At 38.0% G+C, this 16577-nt stretch overlaps 2 protein-coding genes and 1 long non-coding RNA gene across 8 annotated transcripts; 1 reads left to right on the top strand and 2 right to left on the bottom strand.

Annotated features, from left to right (window-relative positions):
• Positions 1-144: 144 nt before the first annotated feature.
• Positions 145-8480, bottom strand: erap1b (endoplasmic reticulum aminopeptidase 1b). 4 transcript variants are annotated; one of them, XM_077240987.1, is made up of 20 exons: positions 8424-8480; positions 8177-8212; positions 6870-7382; positions 6632-6770; positions 6342-6476; positions 6130-6250; positions 5894-6048; positions 5317-5430; positions 5069-5200; positions 4849-4980; positions 4486-4569; positions 4236-4393; positions 3362-3441; positions 2736-2919; positions 2446-2602; positions 1290-1474; positions 1022-1183; positions 800-940; positions 636-717; positions 145-530 (listed from the first exon to the last, which is right to left on the bottom strand). In XM_077240987.1, exons 3-20 carry the CDS (start codon positions 7361-7363, stop codon positions 360-362), a joined length of 2826 nt encoding a protein of 941 aa, XP_077097102.1. In that variant the 5' UTR covers positions 7364-7382; positions 8177-8212; positions 8424-8480; the 3' UTR covers positions 145-359. The 4 variants fall into 4 exon arrangements, with proteins under 4 accessions (XP_077097102.1, XP_077097101.1, XP_077097100.1 ...); XM_077240986.1 differs by lacking the exon at positions 8424-8480 and having other exon boundaries at positions 8177-8295; XM_077240985.1 differs by lacking the exons at positions 8177-8212; positions 8424-8480 and adding an exon at positions 7695-7867.
• Positions 8481-8490: 10 nt separating this feature from the next.
• Positions 8491-15830, top strand: naaladl1 (N-acetylated alpha-linked acidic dipeptidase like 1). Of its 3 annotated transcripts, XM_077240989.1 has the most exons (20): positions 8491-8588; positions 9146-9287; positions 9419-9591; positions 9782-9903; positions 10907-11026; positions 11168-11357; positions 11442-11535; positions 11629-11733; positions 11849-11934; positions 12116-12235; positions 12468-12553; positions 12634-12697; positions 12787-12854; positions 12933-13021; positions 13126-13219; positions 13300-13381; positions 13519-13692; positions 13853-13940; positions 14815-14907; positions 15058-15466. In XM_077240989.1, exons 1-20 carry the CDS (start codon positions 8564-8566, stop codon positions 15233-15235), a joined length of 2193 nt encoding a protein of 730 aa, XP_077097104.1. In that variant the 5' UTR covers positions 8491-8563; the 3' UTR covers positions 15236-15466. The 3 variants fall into 3 exon arrangements, with proteins under 3 accessions (XP_077097104.1, XP_077097103.1, XP_077097105.1); XM_077240988.1 differs by lacking the exon at positions 8491-8588 and having other exon boundaries at positions 8985-9287; positions 15058-15830; XM_077240990.1 differs by lacking the exons at positions 8491-8588; positions 14815-14907 and having other exon boundaries at positions 8985-9287; positions 15058-15320.
• LOC143748791 (uncharacterized) lies at positions 12109-12538 on the bottom strand. The gene is made up of 3 exons (XR_013206835.1): positions 12461-12538; positions 12297-12330; positions 12109-12213 (listed from the first exon to the last, which is right to left on the bottom strand). It is a non-coding gene; the product is annotated as an uncharacterized LOC143748791 (long non-coding RNA).
• Positions 15831-16577: the final 747 nt, after the last annotated feature.

The raw sequence follows: 16577 nt of genomic DNA, 5'->3' as shown, positions 1-16577 counted from the left end.
GCATGGCTTATTTTTGCAAACTGTATAAATGATTGCTGGTATATACATCTGAAGTGTTGGAGCATAAAGTTATGCTTTCAAGAATTAAAACAGGTCATTGCAAGGACAAAACTATTAATGACAAAATAAAACATATAACAAAGGTAATCCAATCCACTTTTAATTTCAATACTACAGGTTGTGGACCGACGAAAATCTTAAATTATACCTTTATAAGAAATGGTACAGCTATTCAAAAATATTTACCCTGTATTCACAAAATTCAAAATCACACACTTTAGCACACCTAAGTTCTTATGAAAATTCTTACATCATAATAAAATAATGTATATACCCAAGACATTTACAATACAAGTGCTTCACAATTCTGTATTCTTGTGCTGGTCATAGTATCTGTGCAGCCAGGCCTTCAGTAGTGGGAGGTTCTTGTCCATCCAGCGAATGTTCTCTTCTATGTTCTCCAGGGCCTGCTGAATACATCTCAGTTCTGCTCCAGTTTCAGCCCGCAAGGAACTGAAGAAACTACGAACCTGACAGAGTAGAGAAACACGCTCTTTGTCATACAATAGTTTTCTGATCACAAACTGGTGAAAGCTCCTAATTACTTGTTGGGTTAAATAAAGCGTAATACCTACCTCAGCAAGCATTTCTCTGGTGGAATACTGGTTGGTCACTCCTACTACCATGTGTGCTATGGAGTGTGAGCCGAGATCAAATCTATAAACAAATGTTTGAAGTCATAAAAGGGCTATATACCACTATTATATAGTGGACTATTTACCACTGGTGTGTGCCTCACTTCTTAATCAGGGAGTCCCAGTTAGCTTGTAAAAAGTCCCATGCGTGTTTATAGGCCTTAGGATTTTTACTGACTGAGGTTACAACATACGGCAGATCCTGAGTCTTCATCACCTCTCCCATCAGACTCTGCTCCATCATCCTGACAGAAAGAATTTGTACTTCTGACATTAGTGATTTGTACTTATTTTCTTAAGCAGATGTGTATATATAAATGCCTTACCATTTTAACTTGTGATCGAGAGGGCTGGTCGTGAGGGCCATCTTGATCCTGCTCTTGATCGAGACATACATGGACTCCTTGTACTTCTCAAACAGGAACTCCCAGCCATCCTCAGTCCGGGCGCCAACAGAAAACACAGCCATAGTAACGTCATTGGGAAGACTAGAGGATGGAAGGACAGACAAAAAAAAATGACCAAAGTTTTCTTAATCTTGATGGTAATAGTGTAAAGTGTTTGAGAAGGGGAAAGACAAAGATGGCCTCCGACCTCATGTTCCCATCTGAGGCCCTCCACTCGTTGAAGAGCTGGGTGGCGGTGCTGACACAGAGAGGATGACCCCGCACACAGCCGAACAGGAGGAGGTAGCTCCGCATCATCCTCTGAGACACAGAGCCGTCATCAGTCCACGACTGCCGGTCTATGAGCTTCCGGAACAGCTGCAGTATGTAGCCCTGGACCACAGAGAGAGAACCAACATCTGTTACACATACACATGTACCACATGGAGAGTTCATTTTTATTACTCATTTCATACGCAATGGTAATTTAAAGTGCTTTACTTAAGCATGATAAGTAGAGAGTTAACAAAGACAATAAAAGAAGAAACAAGCAAAAAAAAAATATTATAGTGATTCATGATTACTGGATTTTTAAAAATCACTATCAGAATGCTGCTCACAAAGAGCAATTTCTAACCATTTAAAACGTTTACAGCTTAGCATTACTAAAAATAATTATATTTAGTACAGAAATTTCCATCATATTTTTTTAACTTGCAGGACTATTTTAAGCCTGAAATCACAATTTTTACAGATTTTCCATAAACCTTTCAGTTTCCACAAAAATATTAAGCAGCAGAACTGTTTTCAAGGTTGATCATAATAAGAAATGTTTCTTCAGCACCATAACAGCATATCTGAATGATTTCTGGAGGATCATGTAACACTGAAGACTTGAGTAATGATGCTGAAAATCAAGCTTTGTCTTTTTGATCAAATAGATTTGGTGATCATAACAGATTATTTCAAAAGCATTAAAAAAAAACTTTCCAACCTCTAAATTTGCGATTTGACAGCAGTGAGATTGTACTAAATGACATCCTGTTAAAAGGATAGTTCACCCAAAAAAAGAAGATATTTTAAAGAATGTCGGTAACAGTTGATGGGACCCCATTGACTTCCATTTGTATTCAACAGAAGAAAGAAACAGGTTTGGAACAACTTGAGGGTGAGTAAATGATGACAGAATTTTCATTTTTGGGTGAACTATCCCTTTATTTATATGAATCATGAAATGTCAAATGAATTATAACTGATTCTCAGAATGGCTGAGGGTTAGAAGCTTTTTTCGAGCCTGAATCATAAATGAATGAATCCATAAGATTCTGAGCCTGAAGATCAAATATAAATGACCGCTCACTGACCTTCATCTGGTTTTCCAGCTCCACCATGTCTCTTTTCTCCATCAGTTTGTACAGAGGCACAAGCTCACTGAAGCCCTGAGTCACTGGCATAATCTCAGTTTCTTTGCTTAGATACAGGGTCAAATCTAAAGCCTTATCCAGAGGAAGCTGACCAACACTGTCCAAAACACAAGATGTTTAAATCAACCAGGGCATGATAAATTACCTACACTTTTATTTTTACAGTACTTTTGATCTACTTGTTTGACTCTTGATATGGATATGATATACAGTAGATGAGGAGGACTGACCTGACCAGCTGGAAGGCGTTGTTGATGAGGCTGGCCCGGTCGTTGCTGCTGAGCGCTGTGTGATTGTGTTTGAGCAGCCTGATGAGGTCATCCCAGCCAGAGCCCTCATAGTGCACAATGTAATATCCACTCATGTCCACATTAAACTTGATCCAGTCCACCTCCTCCGGCAGATACAGCACGTCTATCACGACATATACAACAATCTGTCAGAATTCAGTGCTATACCCGTAAAAATAAAGCTTTCAAAAGGGTTTTTCTCAAAGTGATCCCATTCAAGAACTATTTTGGATTCCCCAAAGAACCTTTCAGTGAAGAACCATTTTTTTTCTTGGTGTGACTTTTAATAATCTGAAGAAGTTATTTTTTTTATAAAGAACCTTTTGTGCAAAGTAAAGGTTACATGAATGTTTTAGGTTCTTCATTGAAACATAGATGCCAATAAACAACCTTTATTTTTAAGAGTGTACAGTGGTTTACCTGTCACACATATACTTCAGTGCTTGTGTTGTTTAGAGACGTGAAGACATTTCAAAAACAATATAATTCAATTATTATGAAGTAATATATTATATAACATTACTAAAATTAATAATATTGTCTAATAATGGTTTTCCAACCAATACCTGTTTTGGTCTTAAGCAGGAAGCGGTGGACTGTCGTTGAGCCACTGGTAATGTAAGTCAATGGAACGTGCCACAGGAAGCTGAAAGATCAGGAACTAAAGATTAAGCCAAATTTACAATCAAGTGTAAAACAAACAAACACACACACACACACACACACACACACACACACACACACACACACACACACACACACACACACACACACACACACACACACACACACACACACACACACACACACACACACACACACACACACACACACACACACACACACACACACACACCAAAAAAAAACTGAAAAGAAAATTAAGAGTGAACAAGCAAAGGGAAGTTTTCATTCTCAACGAGAGTTCATGATTTGTGGTAACAAGAGTGACAGTGACAGTTGAGAAAAATGTAACAATGCAAATTAGTACAGATCCAATGTGTTTCCTGAGAGATACTGTTGTCGAATATCCTTCCTAAAGGAGACATTTCTGTTACTGTGAGTGATTTGACTTTGTAAATGATTTATCTCTGCCCATATACAGGGATATCATTTAAAAAAAATGATGTGTGGAAAAACGTGTCAAAAATAGTCAACATTCTGAGTGACTTGGGATTCATGCATTGATAATCCTTCATCTTGTTCATGATATGATGTATTATTCACTGCTGTCCCTTTGTTTTTTCAGCAAGAAAACTGCTTGCTTGTCAGAAGAGAATGACATCTTATTTTTACCTGCAATATCTCAACTGTGATCACATTTTCAAAAATATAAACATAAAATCATATATAATTAAATATAATCATAAAATATCACTGTCAGTTTAAAGTGACTTAAAAACGAAGAGAAAAAACAATGTATACTAGATACTTGAAAATAACCTGGATTTTTGTGAGGGGTCGTCACTCTTGAGGTAACGCTCTTGACTTAGTCTGACTTCACGACCTTTGACCTCCACTGTAATGAGTGGAAAGCCCTCCTGCAATGTCCATGTCTCCATCATAGCCTTAACGTCCAGCTCATCCTCAGAGTGCCATTTCTAAGAGATACAATATCACAGAAATACATCACAACACCAGTTAAAAACAGTGTATAAAGTGTTTAGGTCAATGATGTGATCAATCAACTCACAGAAGCTCCAGACTGTGAGACTGAGCGCCGGCAAGACTCTTCACCCTTCAGTCTGCCCTCGTCCAGTCCATCAGAGTCACAAACCTTAAACAGAGACATAGAAAACCTGTTACCACTAACAACACATCCTAAGACATTTTGATCTTGTACTCTGAAGGTGTGCTTGAACTCTATGTGAAATCTCAGTGGAGAAATTATTTGCCCTTATATAAAATTCCTGATTGCATGTATTCTCATTGAAATGACTGGGTTCATTTTCGCATGCGAAAATTTGCTGAACAACAGTAAATGTGACTGCATCCAATGAATTAGCTCACACTGTTTACTGCAGAGTTGCATTACGCGTGCATTACTTTTACTCACATTGGTCAGACTTTCCCACAAGTTACTATTGACTGTGTTCTGGTAACTGTAGCGTTTCAGGTATCTCACGATCCCCAGTTTAAAGTCCTCTGGGGTCAGAAACTCTCTCAGCATGTTCAGAATACAAGCCCCCTGAAATGACATTCACAACTGTAACATGCTTTTAAAAAGCTTAAAAAACAAGAAAGAAAGAAAAGTTTCCACTGGTTTTATAATGCACCTTGTCATAGGAAACATCATCAAACATTTCCTGTATCTGAGCAGGGTTCTCCACCGGCGTGGACACAGGGTGAGAGGAGCTTAAGGAGTCTACCTCCATAGCCTCAAAACACTTGCCCAGGAAATAATCCTCCTGTTGCACAAACATGATTGGGGTTCATTTGAGCACAAATTTTCATCCAACTCTTGCTGAGTGCTTTTAAAATGGTCATTATGGATACAAGGGCCAACAATTTTACAAAAACTTACAACTTGCAGTTCAGGATTGGTGATGTTAACAGACACAAACTCCATGAACTTGGCAAATCCTTCGTTCAGCCACAGATCATTCCACCACTGCATGGTCACCAGGTTACCAAACCACTGACAAGAACAGACACAGAATGAGCCATTCACTGATTAACCACAGCAACAGGTCACTACAATCATTACTAGTAAGGCCCGTTCACACCAAGAGTGATAACTATAAAGATAGCGATAAAGATATAGTTGTAAAACTCGTTTTGAATGTAAAAGAATAGCAGAGTCCACACCACAACTATAACGATAACAGCATCGAGAAACGATATCATATCAGAACTATTTTTTTAACCAGCTGATAAACAATAAAAAAATTGTCAGCCAATCAAAATCTATCCTGCTTTGAAGAGCTCAAGCATTTAAAGGGCCAGACAATCCACATGCTTAGAATAAATAGAACGATATCATCCGCTGGTGAGAATGCAAATATAGTTACCATTATAGTTATCGTTCTTGGCGTGAACAGGCCTTATTACCCCCATTACACACACGCACGCAAAACAGTTAATTAATGTCATAAGTCCACCTGATGGGCCAGTTCGTGAGCGATAATCATTGTGATGCCCAGTTTGTCAGAAGCAGAAGACTTATGGGGGTCGAAAAGAAGGCCTGATTCCCGATAGGTGGTCAGACCCCAATTCTCCATCGCTCCAGACTGGAAGTCTGGGATAGCAGCAAGATCTACGGAGTAGATTATATACATGCTGAAACTAGAAATCTGTAATTTGCATGTTAAGCAGTAGACAAGAATGTGCAGCTTACCCTGTTTGGGTAGAGGGTAAGGAATGTCAAAGTAGTCATCGTAGAAGTCAAGCAGCTTCACTGCAGCGTCCAGAGCAAACTCTGCCTGGTCGATCTTCTCTGGCACAGCATACACCGAAATCTGAATTCACATCAAATAAATGCTATTAGCAGGATTGCAAAAAGTGATAAATGATGGAGGTGGGATCTTACAGTACATAAGGGCTTCTAACCTGGACTCCATGCTGGCTGGTCTTGCTGATAGAGAGAAAGTCAGAGACAATGAAGGCCACCAGGTATGTGCTCATCTTTACACTCACATCAAACTGGTCCTCAAACAGGCCGCCTGGCAGCTCTAATGTTCTCAGCTGGAGTAAAGAAAAAAAAAAAAGAGTTTGCTTAACAGAAGAATCAGAGTCTACCCTGGCAGATTAATAGTTCATGCAGCAATATGATTTATTCAAGCTTTATAGACGGAATATAGAAGGATTGATCAACAGAGGTTCTATAGACATTACAGCACCTTAGGCATGTTTGAGAGGGCAATATGCTTTGCTTCTCTGCGAATCCGCACGGTAAAGTTAGCTTTGAAGGCAGGTTCATCAAAACAGGGAAAGGCTGCTCGGGCACTAGTTGGCTCGAACTGTGTGGAAGCCACAACCCTGAGAATGTGAATGACACATTAACAGATTATTATTAAAAAAAATAATAAATAAATAAAGTGGGGGAGGGGGTTGAAGTGTTTACATAAGATTTCTCACCTGACGTCTCCCTTGTTGGTGCGGTATGTACTTTTGTAAAATCCATGAAAGCTCTCAGAAAGGTTAGCGGCAAACTCCAATTGAATTGAATATACATGGCCTCTCTTCAGCAGTGCATTATCAGATATAAGAGCAATCTGCTGGAAGTATGGGTAATCTAGCACTTTTAAAGGCTGTCGCTGACTCATATCTGAACTTAGCAACCTTGCATTGAAGATATGAAGATCCTTGCTGTGCAGTATTATAGACTTGGTGTCTTGATGCACCTCAATTTGGATTTGTACCAGTCCAGTGAAGTCTAGACTTGTGAGGTTGGGGTGGATAAGGAGATGGTAATGAAGGGGAGATACTGTGTCTGGAAGCCTCATTTTGTTCCATGGGAATGGTTCTCCATTGCTTGAAGTGGGTAATATAGTGGGCTCTTTAGTGACTGCAGCCCAAAGGTGAATGATGGGTAGGGCTATGAGATTCACAAGCAGAGCAAAGCGACTCATAGTACTAAACTTGGTAGTTCTGTAAAAGGTAACGGTAAAAATGCATTATAAAGACAATGATCATACAAAACAAGCCAATGAGCTCAACAAAAAGTTCTGTTTTCTGTTTAAAACTTACTCGGTGCTTAATAAGGGTGTTTACTGCAAATTCACATGTTCTGTTAGTTGCAGACATAATTATGCTCATAAAATAATTTACAAAAAAATATTATTTGTACTTTTTAGTAGCTATTTGTTAAGATCAACTCTATTTTATATGAAACACTAATCTACATTTTATGAAATGTTAACAGAATATGTGTAAATGCACATTCATTAAAGAGAATAGCACCTGCTCATTTTGACTGTAGAAGAACATTTAGAACTTATTAGCGCTATTTCGTCTTCCGGGTTTAAAATATTCATGACCTGCAGTGCAGTCAAGCCGTAATTTCCAGTTCGTAATGCTCTGAAATCAGCTCACCGTTTTTCAACTAAGTTAACGTTAGTCGCGCGTGTCCGAAAGAGACGGTTCTCGCTTCTTTTTTTTAACCAATTCAACCGATTAAACTTTCCTGAAAAGATCCGACTCAAAAGAACGGACACGGCGAATGCAGTCATTTAGCAGTTGGTGTGTGGGATATAGTATTTTTAATGGTTCGTTGTAAATGTAGGCTAATGATATTTTGCATTCGGTGATATGGCCTTAATTCGCACAACACCGTGTGTGTAAACTGAACGACATTGCGCGTGCAACACACATAGCTGCTAACCCAACGTCATAACATGTGCAAGAGATAAAGTTCAAGTATCTTTATATCACAGAATACTTACGATTACGAACTACGCTTTTCAGGTATAATCCTCGATCTGTTAAAAAAAAGATCCCAGCTATCGTTTAGCTAAGCACATCGAATCAATGAATGTGAAAGTGAAAATACTATTCTTCAACATTTGCATCATGGGAAGCAGTTTTTATTTTAATTAAAGGCTCTCCACTTAACAGTAGGATTAAAGAGGTCAAATTAAGGTAACACACACACACACGCACACACAAAAACAACAACAAAAAAACACATACGAGTAAATTGCATACAAAGTGGTAACCATGCGGACGCATGTTGCCAGATCCTCTGCCCCAGTTCCCCAGTCTTTGGAACTGAACCTTCAACAGATGATGACAAATACTCAGATTTTAAAACAAACCAACCAAACTATTAGATGAAAAAAAAAAAAAAAAAATCATGTATGTAGTTGTCATTCTGTCTTAATGTGGATAGTCCTTTTAGGACACATTGTAGTTGTAAACAAGAAAAACAGCAGAATGGGACCTTATATATAATTTATTTTAATTTATATATATATATTGTATATACACACACACATATACTGTATATATATATATTGAGTGGTGGTGGTCATAAAGTGTGACTTTTAATGCTTATAAACTCAGTGTGCATAGATGACTTAAACATAGTTTTTACAGTTGTGCCAGGAGATAAAGTCCAACATGACATTTCACAAAAAAACATTAATGAGTACACTTTATGGTTCAGTTAAATCCCTCTTATCAGGAATAGGGATTTTACAATGGCAGTTAGAAGGACAAAACCATATGATCCAAATGATCTCGACAGTTATTTAACACCCACTATCTCACCACTCTCGCCACAGGCTTTATTAGAAGAGGATAGAGCTGGTTGACCATTCAGATGGTGCATTTAGGGCTCTGACATACAGACGTTATGCTAGTAAAAGAGGTGTTGTTGGGTCTCCTTACAGGAGCAGTGTTTTTTACTATAGGGATTCTGCTAGGACACTTCGCCATTGACAAGGGCAGTTCGGTGCCAGAGTGGGTCCAGGATGCATCTCGTGATGTGGATGAAAGTATCATTGAGAAATTCCTTGCAGAACTGGACACCAATGAAATTAAAGAAAACCTCAGGTTAAGCATCTATTCTGAAGCACACACGCATGAGATTCTAAAACGATTAAACGGCCAGCTTTACATCAATCTGTATGGAGTTGTTTGTTTCAGCTGATTTAAGAATTTCCTTTTGTGATGTGTCTCCAAAGGGAGCTGACTAAGGTTCCCCACATGGCCACTACCCCTGGAGATGAAGCAACCGTAGAGTTTATGCTGAAGCGATGGAAGGACCCCAAAACAGGCTTGGACAATGCATGGAGAGAGGACTACAAGGTGTATCTGTCCTTCCCTGACAAAACAAACCCCAACAAAGTCTCTGTTGGTAAGACAGCATATAAAATATCTATCCAAAGCATACAATTTTTTTGTTCTGAATTCATTTAAGAACACCTTCTACTTTGAGACATTTTTCTGATTTGCTTTCAACACCATGAGTGAGATCAAAATCATATATTATCCAAAAATGTTAAACGATGTGTAGGAAACTTAAGAACAAACTCTTTTTTACTTAGTTGATCCAGAAAACAGAGTCCTGTTTACGGCAAGAGAGAGAGAGAAAGCATACCAACCAGAACAGGACGACCCAGAGGTGGTCCAGCCGTTCGCAGCGTATTCCCCTGCAGGAAATGTCAAGGTGTGCAGCCTTCACCACCTTAATATATACTTCACAGTTCATGAACACTTGCATATTATTCTTTAAATAAATATGTAGTTTACTGACATTATCCATCCATTTGCTTCGTAAAGCAGTAGAATACACTACCGTTCAAAAGTTTGGGGTCAGTAAGATCTTTTTTTTTGAAAGAAATTAATACTTTTGTTGAGCAAGGACTCATGGAATTCATCACAAGTGACAGTAAAGACATTCATAACATCAAATGAATGCTGTTCTTTTGATATCTCTATTTAAAGAAAAACTTTATTACGGTTTCCACAAAAATATTAAAGAGTTTCAACACTGATAATAATAAGAAATGCTTGTTGTGCAGCAAATCAGCATATTAGAATTATTTCTGAAGGATCATGTGACACTGAAGACTGGAGTAATTGCATCACAGGAATAAATTACATTTTAAAATATATTACATTTTAAACTGTAATAATATTTCACAATATTATTATTTTTTTTTGATCAAATAAATGCAGCCTTGGTAAGAAAAAGAGACTTCTTTCAAAAACATTACAAATCTTGCAGACACTACATTGAATTTATAATTATATAACTTTTTTTATTTTCAATTAATTACTTTACCTGGTCTCGGATCAGTTTTTTTTTTCTTTTTTTTGCTTTTTTTAAAAACATCTCCTCTGATGGAGATGTTATCATGAAATAAAGCATAATGACATAATGACACAGCCATAACTCAAGACATATCTGAGCAAGAGAAGACAACGATTGTCTTTATTGCACTTGATTGTTTTGAAACAAAACCGTAATGACCTTTGTGTAGGGTCATTGCCACACAGTACATGTCACTATATATAAACAAGAGTTTATTGTAAGCATATCTTGCTATCACTAACTTATCAAAAGCCTATATGATTGTGTAATTGTAGATAGTATGGAGATGAAATGTATGTCTGAATCAAATTGTTATATGGTCCAATATATTGACTCATCTGTCTTTTATATACAGGGAAAACTTGTCTATGCAAACCAAGGTAAAATAAGTGACTTTGAGCTGTTAAACAGAACACTGGATCTGAGGGGAACCATTGCCATCACCAGATACGGAGGAGAAGGGAGATCGAAAAAGGTGAGAAAACACTAGTAAAATCTCTCAAAAACATCAGAAAAGGAAAATGCAGTATTAGGTATCAGTTTAGAAGACTGTTAGTAGTTTCATCACCTTGAATGCATACAACATGTTTACTCTCCGGTGACACGAATATAACAGGCTATAAATGCAGCCAAGTTCGGCATTGTTGGGGTGCTGGTCTATACTGAGCCATATGACATTAATGATGGCCTGGTGTCGGAAAGTGAAACCTACCCTAACTCCTGGTATCTGCCACCCTCTGGCGTCGAGCGAGGCTCATACAACACTGACTTTGGAGATTTGTTAACACCTTACCTAGCTGCAAAAGGTAACTGGTGATTTTTTACATGAAAACACCACGTATTACGGACGATACATAAACAACAACATATGTAATTGATTTCATTTGTAGATGATACATACAGAAGACCAAAAGAAGACATAACTGGTATTCCACCAATTCCAGCACAGCCAATAGGGTTTGAGGATGCTGAGAGATTAATCTGGTAAGCGTAACTGTTTAAATATACTTTTTATTTCTTTAGTTACTCACTTTTTAGAATGTTTCCTTCTAATTCTGACTGAATTATCTGCGCCAGTGAGCTTGATGGGGACGATGCCCCTATTGAATGGCAAGGCTCACTTAAATGCACATACAAACTTGGTGGACCAGGATTCAAACCCACGTCTCTCTTAAACAACAGGTAAATGCTGCATATTTGTGTCCAATATATACAGTATCTTCTAATGCTTGAACAAGTATGTTGGAAGGATATAATGTAGGATAGAATGAAAATAACGTTTTGTTTTGTCCGTCAGCAATGTACACATGGACATTTATAACACTGAGAGGCTGGAATATTCGGCGAATGTCATGGGAATAATCAGAGGCAGTGTGGAGCCAGGTAAGTTATATTGGTCATAGTTGTTCTAATATACACAGTCCCCAGAAATGATTTGGACACTTAAAATGTCTGAAATCTTTCTTGACACTAAAGACTGGAGTAATGATGCTGAAAATTCAGCTTTGCCATCACAGGAATAAATTGCATTTGCAAACTGTATTTTTGTATGCGTGTTGTTCAGACAGGTATGTGATCTATGGGAACCACAGGGACAGCTGGGTGCACGGAGCCATCGACCCCAGCAGCGGCACAGCAGTGATGCTAGAGATCACCAGAGTCCTGGGGAAGATGGTGAAGGAAGGTGAGGCCTAATGACATCCAGACAACAACTGAATCTGACATCAAATGTGACTTGTACTGACCCGAATGAAGTACTTTGCTATGAGACAAGGTGGTCTAGGTATAATGAAAGCAACAGTAAGTTGCAATACAGAGGAAAAAATATAACATATAGTGCATATAGTATGATTTATCAAATTCTAGTGTTAGTTACAAGCAAAGAAAATCAAACAGTAATCCCCTATACCTGAAAGGGAGATGGCGACCTCGGCGGTCCATTATCTTTGGCAGTTGGGGAGCTGAAGAATTTGGTCTTATTGGATCTGCAGAATACACAGAGGTTTGTGCATTGCTAAAAACTGGAAGGAGAGCATGAAAGATTTGACCGTTTTGGTGTTGAAAGCATTATTCCATCCTCAGGAGTACTTCAGTAAGCTGAGTGAACGTACTGTGGCGTACATCAACGTGGACATCTCAGTGTTTGGTACGAGTTGATGTTTTTCCTCTTTCAATATTTTCAATATTAATTTCATCCCGTGTTCCACTTGCTGAAATGCTTGATGTCCACCACAGCTAATGCCACTCTCAGAGCTTCTGCTTCTCCAGCAGCACAGAGTGTGCTTTTTACAGCCTCCAAACAGGTGAGGAACAAGCCTTGTATCTACTCCCTTCCCTGAAGTGTGACTTTCATAAGACTTTTATGAGTCATGTGCTTTCAGGTTAATGCACCTGGAACAACCACATCAGTCTATGAGAACTGGATCAAATATTTCAACAGAACCAGTCCAAATTATGGGGTTATACCAAAGTATGCTCTTATTATTCCACAATACTACCTCGTGGTTCGCAAGGGGATTATAGCACTATGACTGGTAAAGTAATTATTCTCAATATTGTCAATTGTATTTGCAGTGTGGGCTTCTTGACAGGTGCAGGAAGTGATTACGCTGCTTTTATGCACTACCTTGGAATAACTTCTATGGACATTTCCTATTATTATGACCGGGTAAGTGGTCAGTGCTAAGCTACTTGGCATTAAAAAAAAGCTGAGTAATAATAACGACTCATTTCTTGATCATTTTGCAGAGTAAAACAAGAGCGCGCATCTACCCAGCCTACCACACGGCCTATGACACCTTTGACTATGCATCTAAGTTCATTGATCCAGGTGAAATGAATACTAAGGCTCTCAAACGAGATTCTATATTTACTAATTACTATGAACCCTCTTTTAATACTAAAACATATTTATCAGCCTGTCCTCGTCTGTTCTATTTTACGTTCAAATGACTTTCCCTTATGCAGGTTTCACAAGTCACCAGGCAGTAGCCAGGACAGCAGGGAATGTGCTGGTGCGATTGGCTGACAGTCTTCTGTTGCCTTTTAACTGCAGTGACTATGCAGAAAGTCTGGAGCGGTACCTCAGTCAGGCGGTCACAGCCTTTGAGGAAAAACTTGCGGCTAAAGAAATCTCTATGGGTGAGCGAACAAGATTCAAACTACTTTCGACGAGGGAAATTAATGCTTCCTTTTTGCTAATCGTAACTGAATTTTGTCAACCTAAAAGTTAATACATGGTGAGAGCGATGGAAGTTATGCAAGTGTCAAAGTGGCAATGAGCACTTTTATCCCATCCCAGAATCCTTGAAGAAAGCTGTGCAGTTATTCCGAGAGACAGCCACCAAACTTGATCGTTTGATAATGGATTCAGATCTCGCAAAAGAAACGTAAGTTAAGCCTGTAAAGCATGACATAGGAAATAATAGTTAATATGGAACCGTTTATTGTACCTTTAGGCAAAATGTATATATAAAACAAGTTTGCATATGTGTTTTATGTTGAGTATAAAATCTTATAAATCAGTGTTTTTATGGCTCATATAGGAGGAGAATATGGAGCTCATAATGTCAACTGAGCAAAAGTTGACTACTTACAAAAAATGTATAAACTGTAAACATCTCTGTCACAGTAATGTGTCTTATTAAAAATATAATCTTACTGTTTCAATTTATGATCAAAGCTCTGTAGTTTTTGTTATATTGAACATATAATCCAATGCAACAGAATAATGTTGGAGAGATGCACAAAATAAACGTTCCTCAAAATCCTGATGAATCATATTTCATACTCATATTTTTAACATGATTTTCCTAAAAAATGCCTGTGCCAATGCCTGGATAAAGAAGTAAACCTAAGTTGCTTCAGTCCAGTATAGTGTTCATCTTGAAATATTACAAATGACATAAAAGTTATTTTTTACGTTAACTTTATAAAAATCAGAAAAGATTTCACAGCAAAACGACATCTGTATCACAACCCGAAGGGGGACGTTTTTTAAAAATTATATTACATTATATAAAAAAAAATGTCTTGCTAATTAAATATAATCTATCAACCAGACTACAGAAGACATGTAATAGATTCTATACAAGTTTTTCAGATTTTTTTTGTTCATGTTGATCATTTAGAAACCTTAGAAATTTGCATATCATGATAGAGTAGACTTTAAAGATTTAAGATGATGTAAACAAAAAAATATATCACCTGCTCTGCTATCAAGGGTACACAACAGCATAAATATTACTTCTGTCATCACAACAGGCCTCTGAAGGCTCGCAGAATTAATGACCAGCTCATGCTGCTGGACAGGGCTTTCCTTGACCCGTTGGCGTTCCCAGAACAATATGGTTTCAGGTATAAATCAGCATTATTAAAACATTCTGCTACTAATGACCCAGTTCTTTATGAATAATAATTAGCATTCCACACTGACCATCCTTCATTTGTTCATGCTGATGTCACACCTGTTCCCAATCACTTCTAACGCTGTCTGGCATTACACAGGCACGTGATATGGGCGTCCAGGTCATCAAGTGTGCCCACCTTCCCCGGCCTGGCAGACGCAGTAGAGAAGGCGGAGAGCACTGACCTGAAGGAAGACTGGGATCAGGCTCATAAACACTTATCCATCGTCACACAGGCCATCGCAGGAGCCGCACACACACTGGATGATGTGATTTAATCCAATTCCTAGACATTTGACTTTGAAATGAATATTTGCGCTGTCAGAGGGTGTGCGAAGGGAGTATAAACCTTTAAATCATGTACAAAAATGGGCGAGTTCTGAACTACCACTCCCAGCAAAAACTGTTTTCTGATGAAAAATCGTTTGACAAGTTGTTTGTAGTAAATACATCCTTCGCCTGAAATGAAAGCTGAAAGTTCTTCGTGTATTAAAGCGTTAGTTCACCAAGATTTTTTAAAATTCTGTCACCATTTAATCATCCACATGCTATCCAGATCTGTATGACTTTCTTTCTTCTGTGGAACATGAAAGAACATTTTCAAACAACTGTTTTTATCCATACACTGAATGTCAATGGAGTCCAAAACAACAAAAAATCCCTTTAAATGAAGAGAAAAAGAAACAGCAGACAGAATGCACTCTTTTCAGGCATGGTTTATTTAAAACACACCAAAATGATACTCTACAAACCTGGATTTTTCTTTAACAAGAGCAATTCTCTCTTCTGGGTATTAGTAAAATGAACAATACATTCGGTCACTGTGGCATTGTTCTTGAGTGGTAGGAAAGCATTAACAACTATATAATCAAACCATTGTATGTCTCTATCTTTTAAAAGTTTATAATACAATGTAATACAAGGCAAAACCCACCACCAGTCTAGACTACATTGAGAACACAGAGTGAGTGAAAGTGGGAGGAGCCAGAGAGAGGAGGGGTGTGTGTGTAAGAGAGAGAGAGAGAGAGAGAGAGAGAGAGAGAGAGAGAGAGAGAGAGAGAGAGAGAGAGAGAGAGAGAGAGAGAGAGAGAGAGAGAGAGAGAGAGAGAGAGCAGTCAGGGACCAATAAAACATATAAAACACACTTATCTTTTTCATCTAACATGGAAAAAGGTTAAGGCACATGATAGTTACAAACACATTTGCTACCAAGTTGTACACATACTGAATTTTTTGATGCTCTGAATTAATGATATCTACAATAGTAGGGTTCTTTTAAATCCATTTCAACATCCGTTTTTCTAGAAATATACAATCTGATGCAAATTCACACTCCGGGAACCTCTCGTACTACATGGTACCAAAATCCTTTGGTTGTATTCTGCAAAAAGGCAGTCAGGAACAGACAGTCAAATATTAATAATGAACCTACACAAGGCTAAAGATCTCGATGTGAATGTACACAACATTTCATCTTCAAAAGTGAATATTATTACACAGTTATTTTGTTATTAGAAGTCTATGAAAAAATCCTTGTTATAGAGAGTTATATAGTGTCACATGACAGAAATCAGACGATAAAGCAGACGTGTGTTGCTTGCCTCACATTACATGGAAACT

Source organism: Siphateles boraxobius, unplaced genomic scaffold (assembly GCF_051911475.1).
Source record: "Siphateles boraxobius isolate OS27281-9 unplaced genomic scaffold, OSU_SipBor_1 24, whole genome shotgun sequence".
Classification (NCBI taxonomy): Eukaryota; Metazoa; Chordata; class Actinopteri; order Cypriniformes; family Leuciscidae; genus Siphateles; species Siphateles boraxobius.
Note: the sequence above shows the minus strand (reverse complement) of the source record. Positions and strands in the feature narration are given on the sequence as shown.

Coding starts and splice junctions, on each gene's coding strand:
- erap1b (XM_077240984.1), bottom strand. CDS start 7,768: ATGAATATTTTAAACCCGGAAGACGAAATAGCGCTAATAAGTTCTAAA. Junction 7,383..7,694: donor TCTACAGTCAAAATGAGCAG/GTGCTATTCTCT, acceptor TACCTTTTACAG/AACTACCAAGTTTAGTACTA. Junction 5,201..5,316: donor CCAATCCTGAACTGCAAGTT/GTAAGTTTTTGT, acceptor TTTGTGCAACAG/GAGGATTATTTCCTGGGCAA.
- naaladl1 (XM_077240988.1), top strand. CDS start 9,088: ATGCTAGTAAAAGAGGTGTTGTTGGGTCTCCTTACAGGAGCAGTGTTT. Junction 9,288..9,418: donor GAAATTAAAGAAAACCTCAG/GTTAAGCATCTA, acceptor GTGTCTCCAAAG/GGAGCTGACTAAGGTTCCCC. Junction 11,734..11,848: donor ACGTCTCTCTTAAACAACAG/GTAAATGCTGCA, acceptor TTTGTCCGTCAG/CAATGTACACATGGACATTT.